Genomic DNA, 18434 nt, shown 5'->3' on the forward strand with positions numbered 1-18434 from the left:
TTTTCATGAGTTTTTTTTTTTTAAAGAAATTGCAAGCTGATGTGGAAATGTGGAGAAATGACCTTAAATCTGCAAAGATGAGAAATGGAGATTAACAAAAACATTACAATCCCTATTGTACACACCCATCCCTATGCTTTACTGTTCTACTGTTCTATTAATATAATTTTTCAGAGTCAAAGTAGATGTTTCAAGAGATCAATGAACAGGATCTGTTTCTAAAAGTTTTTTAAAAGTTTCAGAAAGTTGCCTTTTAATTTATTACTTATATAAATTGCAGTTGTGAGGGGGCCTTGATTCAGACTGGGATCATGCCTGCTTTCCTGATTCACACTAGCCAAACTGAATCTGTTATTTGCACCACATACAATACCTGTATGTTTTGCTTCACAGAGTGAAAATAAATTTAGGGAGAGATTTTAAAATTTTATTTAAACATGAGAGAAAGGGTTAACTTTCACTCCAGAGTAATGTGATCCCAATCCAGCATTGTGTGTCTGCTATTATTATTATTATTATTATTATTAGGTAGACACACCCTCTCCCAACACCACATCTTGTTGGGCCTCAATGCTGATGTTCTTAGTATTCCTGAAAGTGAAAATCTGGACAAAATTGTTGAGTTGTTTTTTGTTTAGGTCAAAGTTGTTGAGCTTTTTGGGGAACGTTTTACCAATTTTGCAAAAATCCACCCGTAACACAGTTCCGTTCTAAAGCGTATATCATTACAATGTGCAAGGACTCCTGTCCTGCAAAGATAGCTGCCAGATGGGATTTTCTTTTTTTTAGGAGACACACAAATTAAGGGGTGTAAAGAGTGTCTGCCTGATATTACAGCTAAGTAGAACAGCTGCTGGCTGCTAACTCCTCCCCCAACTCACTTCTTCATTCAGCCTGCCTTCCTCTCAGCAGTAGCCCCTCCCCCTCAGACCCTGTGCTCTGGTAGAGCACACAGCCACACCCACAAACTCACAATCAAATCTCCAAACAGCTCAGACAACCAACCAGCCTTAAACCAAAAGACACAAGTTCACTCTCTTCAGCCTCCTCCGCCAATCCCTCACCTCTGTTCATGAGTCCTGGTCACGAGCCCCCAGAAGTGGTATTTCTTCTGTGATGTGCTCATCAATGGTTCCTCTTCATCCTGGAGAAGAGTGACTAGTGGGGTGCCACAGGGTTCTGTCTTGGGCCCGGTCTTATTCAACATCTTTATCAACGACTTGGATGATGGACTCAAGGGCATCCTGATCAAATTTGCAGATGACACCAAACTGGGAGGGGTGGCTAACACCCCAGAGGACAGGATCACACTTCAAAACGACCTTGACAGATTAGAGAACTGGGCCAAAACAAACAAGATGAATTTTAATAGGGAGAAATGTAAAGTATTGCACTTGGGCAAAAAAAATGAGAGGCACAAATACAAGATGGGTGACACCTGGCTTGAGAGCAGTACATGTGAAAAGGATCTAGGAGTCTTGGTTGACCACAAACTTGACATGAGCCAACAGTGTGACGCGGCAGCTAAAAAAGCCAATGCAATTCTGGGCTGCATCAATAGGAGTATAGCATCTAGATCAAGGGAAGTAATAGTGCCACTGTATTCTGCTCTGGTCAGACCTCACCTGGAGTACTGTGTCCAGTTCTGGGCACCACAGTTCAAGAAGGACACTGACAAACTGGAACGTGTCCAGAGGAGGGCAACCAAAATGGTCAAAGGCCTGGAAACGATGCCTTATGAAGAATGGCTAAGGGAGCTTGGCATGTTTAGCCTGGAGAAGAGGAGGTTAAGGGGTGATATGATAGCCATGTTTAAATATATAAAAGGATGTCACATAGAGGAGGGAAAAAGGTTGTTTTCTGCTGCTCCAGAGAAGCGGACACGGAGCAATGGTTCCAAACTACAAGAAAAAAGATTCCACCTAAACATTAGGAAGAACTTCCTGACAGTAAGAGCTGTTCGACAGTGGAATTTGCTGCCAAGGAGTGTGGTGGAGTCTCCTTCTTTGGAGGTCTTTAAGCAGAGGCTTGACAACCATATGTCAGGAGTGCTCTGATGGTGTTTCCTGCTTGGCAGGGGGTTGGACTCGATGGCCCTTGTGGTCTCTTCCAACTCTATGATTCTATGATTCTATGTTTTCCCATCTTGTAATCATCATCACCATCACCATAATTTTTTTTTTATACCCTGCCTATCTGGCTGGGTTTCCCCAGCCACTCTGGGCAGCTTCCAACAAAAGATTAAAAATACATTAAAACATTTTAAAAGATTAAAAATACATTAAAACATAAAAAAGAAAATTGACATCTGATGGGAGGGCGTTCTACAGGGCGGGTGCTACTACTGAGAAGGTCCTCTGCCTGGTTCCCTGTAACCTCACTTCTCGCAGTGAGGGAACCACCAGAAGGCCCTCAGAGCTGGACCTCAGTGTCTGGGCAGAACGATGGGGGTGGAGATGCTCCTTCAGGTATACTGGGCAGAGGCCAGTTAGGGCTTTAAAGGTCAACACCAACACTTTGAATTGTGGTCAGAAACATACTGGGAAACATATCTATCTTGCATAAGGTAATGTCTGAAATGATGAAACCACTGCACTTTGTTTGCTATCTCCTTGGAGGTTTCAGGCTTGGGGAACTGGTGAGCCATCAGGGATCAAGTCCCTTATGATTGTCAAACTGTTAAACAACAAACAAACCTGGTTGAGACACCAGGATGAGCAAAAGAGGATGGCATAAAAGCAGTGAAGCCACTGGAGTTAAGGAACAGTGTGGCACTATGTATGGTGTTCATGAGTAATGTCTCTAAAATTCATTCTCCCATTAGTTGTGCATGAGTTTGAATTAGAACATTAATTTCTTCTGCACTAATTGATTATGTGCTCTGGAAAACTGAATGCATCCTGTAGGTAAGTCAAAAGGCAGATGTGTGTGTGAATAGATCTGTGAGAGATGGCATTCTTCCACAACCAAATTGTTGTGGCTGATGTGAGAATAGCTGGTGGCATCACAATGATGGTGAAGGAGTTATGGGGAATTGGCTTCATTTTGCATCCAAATTTCTCTGGCACCTGAATTGGTTTTCCACGTCACCATATAATAATAATAATAATAATAATTTATTATTTATACCCCGCCCATCTGGCTGAGTTTCCCCAGCCACTCTGGGCGGCTCCCAATCAGTGTTAAAAACAGTACAGCATTACATATTAAAAACTTCCCTGAACAGGGCTGCCTTAAGATGTCTTCTAAATGTCAGGTAATTCTTTATCTCTTTGACATCTGATGGGAGGGCGTTCCACAGGTCGGGCGCCACTACCGAGAAGGCCCTCTGCCTGGTTCCCTGTAGCCTCACTTCTCGCAATGAGGGAACCGCCAGAAGGCCCTTGGCGCTGGATCTCAGTGTCCGGGCTGAACGATGGGGGTGGAGATGCTCCTTCAGGTATACAGGACCGAGGCCGTTTAGGGCTTTAAAGGTCAGCACCAACACTTTGACTCGTGTTGCACGGTAAACATTGGTTTATTTCTTCACATAAATGCATAAAACAACTATGGGATTTGCTGCTCAAGAAGTGCCAATGGTTGCAGGATTAGGTGGCTTTGAAATGGTAGTGTAAAAATGAAGGGAGTGGCAGGGCACCAGTGGGTATTAGCTACAAAAGTTTAATGAAACCTTAGGGTTCAGAGACAGGTGGCTGCTGACTGCCTGGATTTTGTAGGAGGGCATAACAGGAAATTTAGGTTTCTGCAATTAAAGTGGATTAAAGTTGTCCTGGCATGACAGCAGACCCTCCAAGTGTCCCTATTTTCCAGGGACATTCCTGATTTACAGTAGCCATCTGAGTTTCGGATTTGATCCTGGAATGTCCAGCTTTTCCTTAGGTAAAGGTAAAGGTACCCCTGCCCGTACGGGCCAGTCTTGACAGACTCTGGGGTTGTGCGCCCATCTCACTTAAGAGGCCAGGGGCCAGCGCTGTCCGGAGACACTTCCGGGTCACGTGGCCAGCGTGACATTGCTGCTCTGGCGAGCCAGAGCCGCACACGGAAACGCCGTTTACCTTCCCGCTGGTAAGCGGTCCCTATTTATCTACTTGCACCCGGAGGTGCTTTCGAACTGCTAGGTTGGCAGGCGCTGGGACCGAGCAGCGGGAGCGCACCCCGCCGCAGGGATTCGAACCGCCGACCTTTCGATCGGCAAGTCCTAGGCGCTGAGGCTTTAACCCACAGCGCCACCTGCGTCCCAGCTTTTCCTTAGGAAGTCTCTATTTTCATTGGAGAAATGTTGGAGGGTATGGAGTTACTGGACCCTTGAGCCATCTGAAGGCAATACTGTATAGGGAAGTTTTTTTTAAAAAAAATGTTTAATGTTTTATTATGTTTTTATATATGTTGGAAGCTGCCCAGAGTGGCTGGTGCAACCCAGTAAGGTGTGTAGGGTATAAACAGTAAAATTATCATTATGGAATGGGACGTCCCTATTTTCATTGGATAAAGGTTGGAGGGTATGTGACACTGCTAGTCAGTGTAGACCATATTGCGCCAGGTAGCCTGATGTGGTTTAAGGCTGCTTCCTATGTTCCTATCACAATTAAGAGCACGAGAGGAGAAACAACATGAACGTTCTTATTTTTCTGCTGCTGTAGGGATGGGTCTGATCAGAAGAACCACACAGTAGTGACCCATTTCATTCTCCTCGGAATCCCCAACACTGAAGGCCTCCAGACCATCCTCTTTGCTGTCTTCTTGGCTTTCTATCTCTGCACTTTGCTAGGAAATCTGACCATTATGTCCGCCGTCCTCCTCGACTTTCATCTCCACACCCCTATGCACTTTTTCCTCTCCAACCTGGCCATCCTAGACATTGGTTTCTCTTCCGTCACCACTCCCAAAATGTTATCTATCCTTTGGGGACAAAGCAGGACCATCTCCGTAGGGGGGTGCATGTCCCAGGTCTTCTTCTACCATTTTATGGGATGTTCTGAGTGCCTGCTGTATACTGTCATGGCTTATGATCGCTACATTGCCATCTGTTACCCACTGCGGTACATGGTCATCATGAACTGGAAGGTGTGCGTCATCTTGGCGGCAGGTACATGGCTCGCCAGTTCTGTTCAGGGCATCGTTCTCACCAGCCTCACGTTCACATTGCCTTACTGTGGCCCTAATGTAATAGATTATTTCTTCTGTGATGTTTTCCCAGTCGTCAGGTTGGCCTGTGCAGATACTACCACTATCGAAGCTGTGGGCTTCAACAATATTGGCATTGTGGGTGTGACCTGCTTCTTCCTCATCCTCTTGTCTTATGTCCGCATCATTTACTCCATTGCACGGATGAATTCTGGGGAGGGGAGACGCAAAGCGGCCTCCACATGTGCCTCCCATCTTCTGGTGGTTACCTTTTTCTTTGGACCCTGTGCCTTGATTTACACCCAGCCGTCTCTGAGTGGGGTCCTGGTCACCCCGGTGCAGATCTTTGGCAATGTTGTTACACCCATGCTCAACCCAGTCATCTACACTCTGCGCAATAAGGATGTGAAAGCAGCCCTGAAGAAACTAATGGGGAGGCAGACAGTCCCACAGCTGATGGCACATTAAGGAACATCATGTTCCTAAAGGGTGCATGCTTGGAATAAACATTTTGGCCTTTTATTGAGCATATTTGAGCATATTACAGTGGTACCTTGGTTCTCAAACTTAATCTGTTCCGGAAGTCTGTTCCAAAACCAACGTGTTCCAAAACCAAGGCGCTCTTTCCCATAGAAAGTAATTTAAAAACAACCCCTAAAACAGCAATTTAACATGAATTTTACTCTCTAACGACACCATTGATCCATAAAATGAAAGCAATAATTAATGTACTGTACTATAAAATAAATAAGACAGTATTGTAGATGATAAAATTTTTTTAAAAATTTTTTACCTGCAAAGATGATAGTCATTGTTTAGATGGGGGGCTTTTATCCATTTTCACAGTCACACATTCAATCAATCAATCAGTAGCTGGACTGAGTTCCACATAGTCACAAAAACAAATTAACTGAAAAAGCCTCAGAAATAAAAACGCAAAATAAATAGCAAAAACAAAAGCGCCAAACTCAATCTATTCCGGAAGTCCGTTTGACTTCTGAAATGCTCAAAAACCAAGGCGCAGCTTCTGATTGGTGCAGGTGCTCTGGAAACAATAGCTGACAGCTGAACTCGACGTTCAGCTTCCAAAAAATGTTTGAAAACTGGAACACTTACTTCTGGGTTTTTGGCATTTGAGAACCAAGGCATTTGAGAACCAAGGTACCACTGTACACCTATCCTGGTTGGGCTGCACTGGCTACCAATTAGTTCCTGGGCCCAATTCAAAGTGTTGGTTTTGGTGCTCACTCTGACAGCACATATACTAAAGTGTTGGTTTAGACCTACAAAGCCTTAAATGTCTTAGGACTGCAATACCTCAAGGATTGCCTCTCTCCATATGAACCTACCTGGACCCTGAGATCATCTTGTGAGGCCCTTCTTAGTGTGCTTCCTCCGTGAGAGATCCGGAGGGTGGATCCACATCAATGGGCCTTTTCTGCAGTGGCTCTCAGTTTGTGGAATGCTCTGCCCAGGGAGGTTTGCCTGGTGCCTTCATTATACACCTTTAGGCGCCAGGCAAAAACGTTCCTCTTTAATCAGGCCATTGACTGACTGACATCCAATGCCCTTTTAAAATGTGTGTGTGGAATTTATGGAGCTGGCAGAACTGCCTGGGAGAATCCACAATCAGAAAGAAGAGGAGCACCAAGAAGATTGGAAGAAATTTAAAGACTATTTAGTTAAATATTGTAATATAAGATAATTAGAAGATACCTGAAAGTATCTGATAGGCCTAGGATTAGAATAAGAACATTGTATAGTAATATGGATTTAAGCCAATAAGAAAAGAGAGGAAGATAGTAAATTGAAGGAGTTAATTGTTATTTTTGTTATAGATGTGGAAAATTAATTTTTTTTTTTTGAAAAATAAAATAAAATGTGTGTGTGGGATTATTGGGTTCTTCTTGTTCTTGTTTTTGTTTTTATTATGCATTTTGTGTTTTTCTGATGTGATTTTATGTTGTGAACCACGAGCCCTGCAAATGTAGGGAGGTATACAATAATAATAATAATAATAATAATAATAATAATAATAATTCAGTGTCCTCTTCAAATGTAATCATGAATGTATCACTAGTATATTGCTTTCTGCAGCACATGGTATGGTGGTCAAGAATCTTGGAGATTTCTTCTTTTCCCTATCATTCTTAATATAGTAATGGTGCTGTTAGAACAGCCTTTGTCAACCTGGTGCCCTCCAGATGGCTTTGCACAGCAGGTCCCATCACCCTTGGCCAAGCTGCCTATGGATGATGGGAGCTGTAGTCTGGAAGGAACCAAACTGCTCTAGGATGGATTAGACAGTTGCACTGGTGCACTGCCAGTGAATTCACTGGAGCCCCCATTCTTTCGAATGCTTGAATACTGCTACCCCAAACTTGATTCCTCAAGTGAAGGCTTCTGGATATCTCTGCAGTTGGATCCAGATTAAGTTAGTCACATTTATGTACGCTTCTGTTGAACTCAGTGTGATATCCAAGACTAGCTTGAACCCTAGACTAGTCCGCATTGAACTCCATGTGACCAAAGAACTCAATCCTGAGAAAGCTAAGCAGTCTTGCAACTATAGCCTGTTTTTCTTGAGAAGAATACTTCCCACTGGTTTTAATGTGCTGATATGTTTCGTGGCATTATACACTGCTGTTCTGGGGGACACAAACATGTTGTCTAGCGATAAGAAGATATCTGCGAAGACAAATTTGGAAACATGAGGAACACAAAGAAGTAAGCGCCCTCTCTCTCTCTCTCTCTCTCTCTCTCTCTCTCTCTCTCTCTCTCGTTCTCTCTCTCTCTCTCTCTCTCTCTCTCTCTCTCTCTCTGTTCTCTCTCTCTCTCTCTCTCCATGCTTCAGAACTGAGACACAGCCTGATTTTAGGTGGACCCAACATTTGTCTTTAGCAGAAGCAGTGATTGTAGGGGGAAATGGTCAAATAATCTCTGGACGTCAGTGTCTAACCACTAGGGATATTTTTCAGTTAAAATATACCATACCAGTTGGGAGTCCAGGACATCTCCTCCCAAACTACATATGAACCAAATGAAATGATTTACATAAGAGAGGAGATGAATTTGGGCAAATGTCGTCTATGCAAAATTTCATTATTCTTGTTTTAGTCTCCATTTATTAATTTCTGAATGACCTTTCGTGTATGTCTCACAAGGTGTTTTATCAATGTACCATAAAACAACTAAGATAGTTTTTCCAGCTTGATGAAAAAGTCTCTGCTGCAGGTGTTCATTTTATATTATTTTAATGCCTACCTTCTGTTGTGTTTTTTTCTGTTCTCTTGTTTGGTGGGATTTTATTTCTTATGTTTCAGACTCACTTTGCCATCTTGAGAAATATAAGTTAATCCTGGGTATAACTATTTCCAATGCCTATAATTTTAAATGCCCTGCCTTGCTTTTGTATGCTTATTTGTATTTGTTATTCAAAGCATTTGTATTTCATAGTCATAATATAAAATCCTATTAAAACAAAAGTACAATGATTTACTTCAAGGGGAGTAATAATACCACTCTATTCTGCCTTGGTCAGACCACACCTGGAATACTGTGTCCAGTTCTGGGTACCACAATTTAAGAAGGATTTTGAGAAGCTGTAACACAGGCTTTTGCTCTGGCCCCCGGCCTCTTGAGTGAGATGGGCGCACTAACCCCAGAGTCTGTCAAGACTGGCCCGTACGGGCAGGGGTACCTTTACCTTTTAACACAGGCTTCCTCAACCTCACCCCTCCAGATGTTTTGAGGCTACAATTCCCATCATCCCTGCTCACTGGTCCTGCTAGCTAGGGATCGTGGGAGTTGTAGGCCAAAAACATCGGGAGGGCTGAGGTTGAGGAACCCTACTGTAACAAGTGCAGAGGAGGGCAACCAAGATGATCATGGATCTGGAAACCAAGCCTTATGAGGAATGGTTGAGGGAGTTGGGTATGTTTAGCCCAGAGAAGAGGAGACTGAGAAGGGATATGACAGCCATCTTCAAATATCTCAAGGGCTGTCACATGGAAGATGGAGCAAGCTTGATTTCTCATGCTCTGGAGGCTAGGACCTGAACCAAAGGCTTCAAGTTACAAGAAAGGAGATTCTGACAGCAAAAGCTGTTCAATAGTAGAAGAGTCTCCCTCGGGTGGTTGTGGACTCTCCTTCCTTTGGAGGTTTTTAAGCAGAGGTTGGATGGCCATCTCTCATGGATGCTTTAGGTGAGATTCTTGCATTGCAGGGGGTTGGGCTAGATGATCCTTGGGGTACCTTCCAGCTCTACAATTCTGCTCTATGATTCTATGTTATGATTATTATTTTTCCTTTTTTTGTATGTTTGCATTTTCATAATACTCTTTTTTTTTTTTTAAAAAAAGGATATATGTGAAAGCTGTCATTGTCAATCCTGAAAGGACTGCAATGATGATGATAATGAGGTGTTACACCGTGGGTAAGCAAACAAAGGCCCGGGGCCCGGATCCGGTCCAATCACCTCCTCAATCTGGCCCACGGATGGTCCAAAAATTGGCGTGTTTTTACATGAGTAGAATGTGTCCTTTTATTTAAAATGCATCTCTGGGTTATTGGTGGGGCATAGGAATTTGTTAATTCCCCCCGCCCCCCCAAAAAAATATAGTCCGGCCCCCCACAAGGTCTGAGGGACAGTGGACCGGCCACCCTGCTGAAAAAGTTTGCTGACCCCTGTGTTATGCAATATACTTGAACTATTAAGAGCTGTTTCTTATACAGTGGTACCTCGGGTTAAGAACTTAATTCGTTCTGGAGGTCCATTCTTAACCTGAAACTGTTCTTAACCTGAGGTACCACTTTAGCTAACGGGGCCTCCTGCTGCTGCTGCCACACAATTTCTGTTCTCATCCTGAAGCAAAGTTCTTAACCCAAGGTACTATTTCTGGGTTAGCTGAGTCTGTAACCTGAAGTGTCTGTAACCTGAGGTACCACTGTATAAGCAATCAAAGAGCCATAGGGATATGATCACTGGGGTCTTAGACACTTCAATTTACTTGAAATAGTAACATCTCAAAGGAGTTTGCTTGGAGATGGCATTTTTGTTTGTCACTGTGTTTCTGGTGTGATAGGGCTTTAAGGAATATAAATACATTTGGGGTTGAGGGAGACAGAGAGAGGCACCACATGGGGCCATAGCCACAAACCATTCTGAGGGAATCCTAGTGGGTGCAAGTGCCTCATGTTGGGAGGAACCAGAGAGCATTCAGAAACTCTTAAATTGTCAGCATGTGAGAGTGCCTGAGCCAAGTCGTGCTGCGGATGCGGATAAGGAGGAAGAGGCAGGGTGGAGAGTGACACAGAAGAGGAAGAACGCAGAAGAGACAAAGAGACTGCGGCAGTAGAAAAGGTGAAGAAAGAGGGACGCGGGAAGAAGATGGAGGAGGTAGAGAGAAAAGGAGCGAGCTTCAAGGGGAAACAGTGCTGCTTCGGTGAGGACAATGAAGAGCAGAAAAGAGGAAGAATGATAGGATGGAAAGGGAGCCAGAAAGTGAGAAAGGGGTGAAAAGGCTGGCAGGAATGGAAACGTACAAGATGAGATAGGAGAGGAAGCTCTATAAGGGAAGAGTGGATGGAGGAAAGACAAGAAAGAGGGAGAGGGGGAAATGCAGGCAGAGGAGAAGATGTATAGAAAAAAAAAAAGAGTTTCATCCTGTGATGAAAGGGAGCAACCATACTCTTTGAGTAAGGCCTGCAGAACAAGAGACCTTCTGGGGGGTCTGCAGACTTCTGGGTCTGAAGGTAGAGTTAGAGCTGACATAACGAAGACCATGAAAAGGATGTCAGGAATACCACAGCTGAATGCAACAGTAGCAAAAGAGGATTCTTAACTTAAGAAGAGTTGGACTTACCTTCTGAACAGATTCCCTCTTTGGAGAGGCTTCTTCTCTCTCCACCAAGAGCAGATGGCCATCAGACACTTTGAGATAAGGTGTCTTCCAATTATTTATTAGACCAAGTTGAAAGAACTTCTCTTAACTCCCTAGTTGTGTTACCATTCTTCTTAGCTTTAGAGGCAAAGTCTGTGGTTGAGATATGTTTGTACTAGAACATGGATAGGCAAACTAAGGCCCGGGGCCCAGATCCGGCCCAATAAACTTCTAAATCTGGCCTGCGGATGGTCCGGGAATCAGTGGGTCTTTACATAAGTAGAATGTGTCCTTTTATTTAAAATGCATCTCTGGGTTATTTGTGGGGCATAGGAATTCATTCATTCCCCCCCCCCAAATATAGTCCAGCCCCCGCAAGGTCTGAGGGACAGTGGACAGGCCCCCCGTTGAAAAAGTTTGCTGACCCCTTTACTAGAATAAAGGGCTGAGATCAAGAGTTATTGATGCTTACCATCATTTCTCAAACACAGAATGATCTAAGTTAGGCTGCAATTCTATACTCACTTGAATGGTGTCACAAAACATCTTAACACTCTGTAGAAAAATTTCTGAAAGAGGAGATAAAGCTGTTTGTGCACTGATTTGGAAGCATTCTAATGAACAGACTAGTAGGTAACTGGTTCCTAGTGGACAGGACATTCACCAGAACATATTGGTTACTGTTCTTTACTGTATTAAGATGGATAACCAGGGTGCTTAGCATGCCCCTGTAGAGTAAAATTGCATCATTTAATATATCTGTGTTCATTAGTTATTTGGATTCTGAAGCATCCCCATGAGCAAAATCTTGAACCAAAAAGATTTGCATATTTGTGTGCAATGTATGAGTATGAGTCAGGTGATCCTTGATCTTTCTGTGTGTCCTCAGACGAGTCATTTTGTGACCTAACTTGCTGAATTTTTTGTTTTGTTAATACCGATAAAACACTTTGAGATCCTTGGGGGAAAAAAGGAATATACAGAAGACGTATGTCTTGACGTATGTCCAGAATGCCTTTGTCTCATCCTTGAGCAACACAGCCACAATATCTTCCCTCAAGTGGGACCTGCAACAAATTGCTTTAGTGTATTCCCGCTCAAGCCAATGTGAAACAGGGGCCTGATGTTGCTTTTAAGATCACAAATAGTGTGTGGTGGAGAAGGGGCACCTTTTTCAGCCTCTTCTCACCCAAAGGACCTTTACCTGCTATGCTATGTGGTATTAAAGTAAGCTGTGCTATACAGAGCAATACATTAGCAATCCTCATACAAGAAGGAAACCAACATTAAGGGCAGATCTACACCATATATTCAGAGCATCTCCAATGCACATTTAAAACATGTGACCACCCCACCCAGTCCTGTGGTTTTCCTCTCACAGAGCTACAGTTCCCAGTACCCTTAACAAACTGCAGTTCCCAGGATTCTTTGGGGGAAAGTCATGTGATATAACTGTGCATTGGATGTTCTTGAAGTGGACGGTCTAGATCTTCCCTAAGAAATTTCATCGCGGGCCTGATTAGTTCATGACTCATAACTTTTGTTCTGCATGTTGTTGTTGCTAGTTCTGTTCTTCACCCCTTACTTACTGACTATGCCCATGATTTTACATTACAGAGATGGAATACAAAAATCAAACTCCATTGACTGAGTTTGTCCTTGCTGGCTTTCCATACCCCAAGAACTTGGTGGGTCCTTTATTCATCTTCTTCCTGCTTATCTACTTACTGACTCTCCTTGGAAACTTTCTGATTTTGTTGGTTGTGATGTCCAATCCCCAGCTCCACAAGCCCATGTACTGGTTCCTTTGCCACCTGTCCTTCTTGGACATGACGGTCTCCACTGTGATTGTCCCCAAGGTGATTGCTGGGTTTCTAGAGGGTGGTGGGAGCATCTCCTTTGGGGGCTGTGTGTGCCAACTCTTCTTCTTCCACTTCCTGGGCTGCACGGAATGCTTCCTCTACACTCTGATGGCCTATGACCGTTTCCTGGCCATTTGCAAGCCACTCCATTATGGCACCATCATGAGCCGTAGGACGTGTCTTTACCTCGCCATAGGTACCTGGTTTGGTGGCTGTCTTCACTCTGTGATGGAGACAGCCCTAGTTTTCCGCCTGCCCTTTGGGTGGAGAAACCAGGTGAACTATATCTTCTGTGATATCCCGGCGGTGCTGAAGCTGGTTTGTGCTGACACGGCACTCAACGAGGTGGTAACCATGGTTGATGTTGGCTTTGTAGCCACCACTTGCTTCTTTCTCATCCTGACTTCCTACATGTACATTTTATCTGCCATACTGAAAATCCGCAGCACTGAAGGGCGCTGGCGAGCGTTCTCCACCTGCTCAGCTCATCTTACTGCAGTGGTGACTTATTATGTGCCACTTGTTTTCATTTATCTGAGACCAGGATCGCAGGATCCATTGGACGGGGTAGTGGCTGTGTTCTACACTTCACTGACTCCACTTCTGAACCCCATAATCTATACTCTAAGGAACAAAGATATAAAAGTTGCCCTTCTAAAACTGACGGGGAGGGCACTCTAGTATGGAGCTCTGTGTGGTTCATGTGGTGCAATAGATTGCAGCGCAGGCTGGTATCTGCCATGGAATCCCTCGATGTGAGAAGCTATTCTTTGTAAACAATTGTTTGCAGATGTAATCAACTCACAGGAATGGGGATGAATCTTGTGAAACATTAGAGTGAGAGGTTTCATGAGTCTGGAGTCCAGCAGTGACCAGGACACCAAATCAGAATCTACAGGGCCACTGATTTAGGTACCTAATGAATCTGACGTTGGGAGATGACAGGCTGCTGAACCAAGGTCCATAGCTATTAGCCATGATTGCTATGCTGGGCTTTCACAGTCAGAAGCAGTAATGCTTGTTAATACCTGCTGAAAACCACAGGAGAAGAAAGTGACATTGCGTTCTGGTCCTGCTTATGAGTTTCCCAGAGGCATCTGGTTGGCCACCGAAAGAACAGGGTTCTGGACTAGATGGGCTATTGGCCTGATCCAGCAAGCTCTCCTTATGTTCTTACTTTAGAACCAGACCCAGGACCCTAATAAGAAACTTTGAGGAACTGAGTGCCTCTCACACTATACCAGAAGTGGCCACTGAAGCAACATGGATGGGGCACTGTTGCTCTCCCAACTTATTAACAGAGCGCTTACCGAGAAGGGAAGGGAGCTTGGACTGGTGCAGCATGTGGTGTTGGGATCCTAGGATGGGCCCCTCCGCCATGCACTGCACCAGGCCAAGCTCTCTGCACATCACATCTCCCCAATTTTCCTGGTGTTCATTCCAAAATATTTTATTTCCTTGTTCTACATTAATCTGCATTTTAATACCCACACCAAATTTACATTTTAACTGTTGAATTTATCACAAAAATGCACACTTAATAAAGTTTTTTAAAATCTCAGTGTGTACTTTATCAAAAATAAAAGAAGAATCAGACACACAGGCTTTTAAAGTCCTTTAAAGCAGGCTGAGTTGAGGAAAAAGTGACTTGATTAAGGTCATCAAATGAACAACTGGCAGATTTGAACCTGGGGTTTTCTTGTCAACAGCTCACACTCTAGCTATGGCAACCTCAATGAGCTAGTGGAGTGGTTCTCAAATTGTGGTCTGTTATTCAGGTGGGTCCATGATGTGTGTCTGGGAAGAGTGATTGAAGCAGTGGCTGTGAATAGCGAGCACAGCGCATTCACTATTCATCTTAATTTTTAATAGTACTTTTATTGCTTCTTTTCTTTCTTATATTGCATTTGAATATTTAGTATTGCATTTTATATTGCATTCTATGGAATTCATATGGCAACACAATAAAAATACAATATAAGAAATTGAAGAAGAGATAAAAGTGGTCTATGAGTCAGTTGTCCACAAGCTTCATTCAGGTGGCCTGTGGCATGTCTGCATTACATATTCAGGGGATGTGGGTGGCGCAGTGGTCTAAACCATTGAGCCTCTTGGGCTTGCTGCTCAGAAGGTCGGCAGTTCAAATCCCTGTGACAGAATGAGCTCCTGTTGCTCTGTCCCAACTTCTGCCAACCTAGCAGTTCAAAAGCATGCCAGTGCAAGTAGATACATAGGTACTACTGTGGCAGAAAGGTAAATGGAGTTTCTGTGTGCTCTGGTTTCCGTCATGGTGTTCTGTTGCACCAGAAGCGGTTAAGTCATGCTGGCCACATGACCTGGAAAGCTATCAGTGGACAAAAGCTGGCTCCCTCAGCCTGAAAGCCAGACAAGCACTGCACCCAATAGTCACCTTTGACTGTACTTAACTGTCCAGAGGTCCTTTACCATTTATCTATTACCTATTCATATTGATTTTTAAAATCGTGTTTATATTGCTTCTTTTATCTCTTATATTTATTGCATTATAATTTAAATTCATAGGTCATACAATAAAATACAAGGTAAAAATAAATAAAAGAAGCAATAAAAATACAACTAAAAACAGTGCATCACAATGGCTACAAGAGGCAGTAAAATCGTTAAGTGGTCTGTCAAGACCCTCAGCAATTTTTAAGTGGTCGGGGGGGGGGCAGGAATTGGAAACCACTGAGCTAGTGAGTTATAGTCTGAGTCACTCTCTTTGCCCCTGTCAGCTTAGTCAAAGCTGCTTTCACTTCTTTGTTCCGAAGCGTGTAAATGACTGGGTTGAGCATGGGTGTCACCACATTGCCAAAGATCTGCACAGGGGTCACCAAGATTTCACTCAGGGACGGCTGAGTATAGATCAAAGCACAGGGGCCAAAGAAGAGGGTGACCACAGTCAAATGTGAGGCACAGGTAGAGGCTGCCTTGCGCCGTCCTTCCCCAGAACTCATCCTCAGGACAGAGTAGACAATGCGAACATAGGATGTCAGGATGAGGATGAAGCAGGTCATGGGCACAACACCAATGTTGGTGAAGCTCACCGTCTCGATGATGAGGGTGTCGGCGCAAGCCAACTTGACGACGGGAAAGATGTCGCAGAAAAAGTAGTCCACTTCACTGGGCCCACAATAGGGTAGGGTGAAAGTCAAGGTCGTGAGGATGGTGGCATGGAAGGAGCTGGTGACCCATGTGCCAGCAGCCAAGATGGCACATACCTTCCAGTTCATGATGATGAGATAGCGCAGTGGGTGACAGATGGCAACGTATCTGTCATAAGCCATGACGGTATAAAGGAGGCATTCTGTGCTCCCTAGGAAATGGTAGAAGAAGACCTGGCACACACATCCGCCCAGCGGTATGATTCTGCTTTGCCCCCAAAGGTTGGCCAACATCTTTGGGGTGCTAACGGAAGAGAACCCAATGTCAAGGATGGAGAGATTGAAAAGGAAGAAGTACATGGGGGTGTGAAGACGGGAGTCAGTGAGGACAGCAGTCATGATCAATAGGTTCCCCAGCAAAGTGCACATGTAGAAGAGTAAGAAGACAGGGAAGAGGATGTTCTGGAGACCTTCTGTATGGGGGATACCAAGGAGGATGAAGTGGGTCACCACCGTGAGGTTTTCTCCATGGGACCTGTCCCTACAGAAGAAGAGAAGGGGGAATACCCCACAACAGAGAACAGATTAATAAGCATGGAGGCTGCAATCATAAAGCTACTTGCCAGGAAACAAGACCCATGGAGCTAGAAGAGAATACTTTTTCTGGAGTAAACAAGTCTAGGATTGTCCTGTTGGTGAAACCAGTGGCACATGCCAATGATAACACAGGTGCTTAATTATTTGGTTTTTTTCAGGTTCAGCTAGTAGCCATATGCATATTATTCAATAAATAAAGGACCAGCTTCTTCTTCCTACTTCTTACACAGCGGACAGAGTAACAACATGCTTGTAATTTTAGTATAAAAAGAGTATGGCTTACTAGAACAACAGTGTCCCCCTTTCCCCAAATGCAAAAAAGAAGAAAATGGTTCCTTTGATTCTAACGAGGCAAAATGAAGCTTATAAGAAAAGCTAAGCACATAAAATCAATACTACTGTATTTAGATTTCTTGTTTTGGGCAGGATTGTGCCCTAGACATTTTAACTGTTAGAAAAATAGAAAAATCTACTTTGAAGGGAGAAAAACCTAAACTGAGACATACTGAGAACTTGTAAGCAAATATTATCTATAAGATCTCCTTGTTAAATAAATATAACAACTTTCCCAAGGAAGAAAATAATAATAATCCCATTGTATTTAAATCTCTGCAGTATAGCCAACATTTCTCCTAGGGGCAAATGCAGGGAGAAAAGTTCACATTTAAAAAACAGAACAACAACAATGTAACAATAAATAAGTCTTATATCCTAACTCCACTTAGCTGCACATAAATCCCATTGAACCCAGTGAGACGTACTTCTGAGTAGACATGGCTAGGATTGCATCGTTTCTGAGGTTTGGGTTTAGTCAGCACAATCTTAGCCATGTCTAACTTAGACATAAGTCCTATTGAAGTGCTGAAGGCTGCAATCCGAACCTCACTAAATTGGACATGAGCTTCATTTAATTCAGTGACTTAGTTCTGAGTAGACATGGTTAGGATTACTCTGTAAGTATGAATACAGCCTAATATGTACATGGTCACAAAATGGTTCTTTCCTCCCTATTCCCTCTTGATTACTCTAAAAATGGCACTTCATTCTTTTTGTTAAGAAGGGAAACGGAAAATGCTAAGAATTCTGGAATTGTTTAACCCCTGCACCCTTCTCTCATATGACCTAAAGCTGCACATGTTTCCATTGCATTTAAACCCTATAGAATTAGGTTCCTTTTTATTTAACTATGAGATGTGACAGAAGTGAGGCATTTAAAACACCCCCCCCAAAGCATCCTTTTATGTGATCTGAATATTCCAACATTCAGATTTTTTGGATGCTCATGAGTTCTGGCATTATGAAAGAGGGAGAAAGATTTCTTTCTACCCTTAATTTTAAACACTCATTTCATGTTGCCTTTTTACATACATTTCCTCTAAACCAAAAAGTCCCAAATGTCCATGCTCTGTCCTTCCTCTTCCTGGAGCACAAAATCCAAACCTACTCTTTCCTTCAAACTGTCAGTTTATTGGCTTTCACTGAACCTGCTCCCCACACCAACTGTTGTTGTTGTTTAGTCATTTAGTCCTGTCCGACTCTTCGTGACCCCATGGACCAGAGCACGCCAGGCGCTCCTGTCTTCCACTGCCTCCCGCAGTTTGGTCAAACTCATGTTCATAGCTTCAAGAACACTGCCCAACCATCTCGTCCTCTGTCGTCCCCTTCTCCTTGTGCCCTCCATCTTTCCCAACACTAGGGTCTTTTCCAGGGAGTCTTCTCTTCTCATGAGGTGGCCAAAGTATTGGAGCCTCAGCTTCAGGATCTGTCCTTCCTTCATAGATCACTGCCTTGTTGTGGCGAAGGGGCTTGAATAACTCAGAGAAGCTATGAGCTATGCCATGCAGGGC

At 43.6% G+C, this 18434-nt stretch overlaps 3 protein-coding genes across 3 annotated transcripts; 2 read left to right on the top strand and 1 right to left on the bottom strand.

Annotated features, from left to right (window-relative positions):
* Positions 1–3548: 3548 nt before the first annotated feature.
* On the top strand, positions 3549–5592 carry LOC307200498 (putative olfactory receptor 10D4; the record flags this gene model as incomplete). The annotated part of the gene is made up of 2 exons (XM_079949036.1): positions 3549–3610; positions 4641–5592. The coding sequence occupies 2 exons, from the start codon at positions 3549–3551 to the stop codon at positions 5590–5592; spliced, it is 1014 nt and encodes a 337-aa protein (XP_079805162.1).
* Positions 5593–12625: 7033 nt separating this feature from the next.
* On the top strand, positions 12626–13549 carry LOC307202039 (olfactory receptor 10G6-like; the record flags this gene model as incomplete). Its single annotated transcript, XM_079951659.1, has 1 exon — positions 12626–13549. One exon carries the CDS (start codon positions 12626–12628, stop codon positions 13547–13549), a length of 924 nt encoding a protein of 307 aa, XP_079807785.1.
* A 2030-nt stretch (positions 13550–15579) lies between these two features.
* LOC307200499 (olfactory receptor 10D3-like) lies at positions 15580–16630 on the bottom strand (the record flags this gene model as incomplete). Its single annotated transcript, XM_079949037.1, has 2 exons — positions 15580–16531; positions 16614–16630. The coding sequence occupies 2 exons, from the start codon at positions 16628–16630 to the stop codon at positions 15580–15582; spliced, it is 969 nt and encodes a 322-aa protein (XP_079805163.1).
* Positions 16631–18434: the final 1804 nt, after the last annotated feature.

This window comes from Podarcis cretensis (genome assembly GCF_951804945.1).
Source record: "Podarcis cretensis genome assembly, chromosome: 13".
NCBI classification, from domain to species: Eukaryota; Metazoa; Chordata; class Lepidosauria; order Squamata; family Lacertidae; genus Podarcis; species Podarcis cretensis.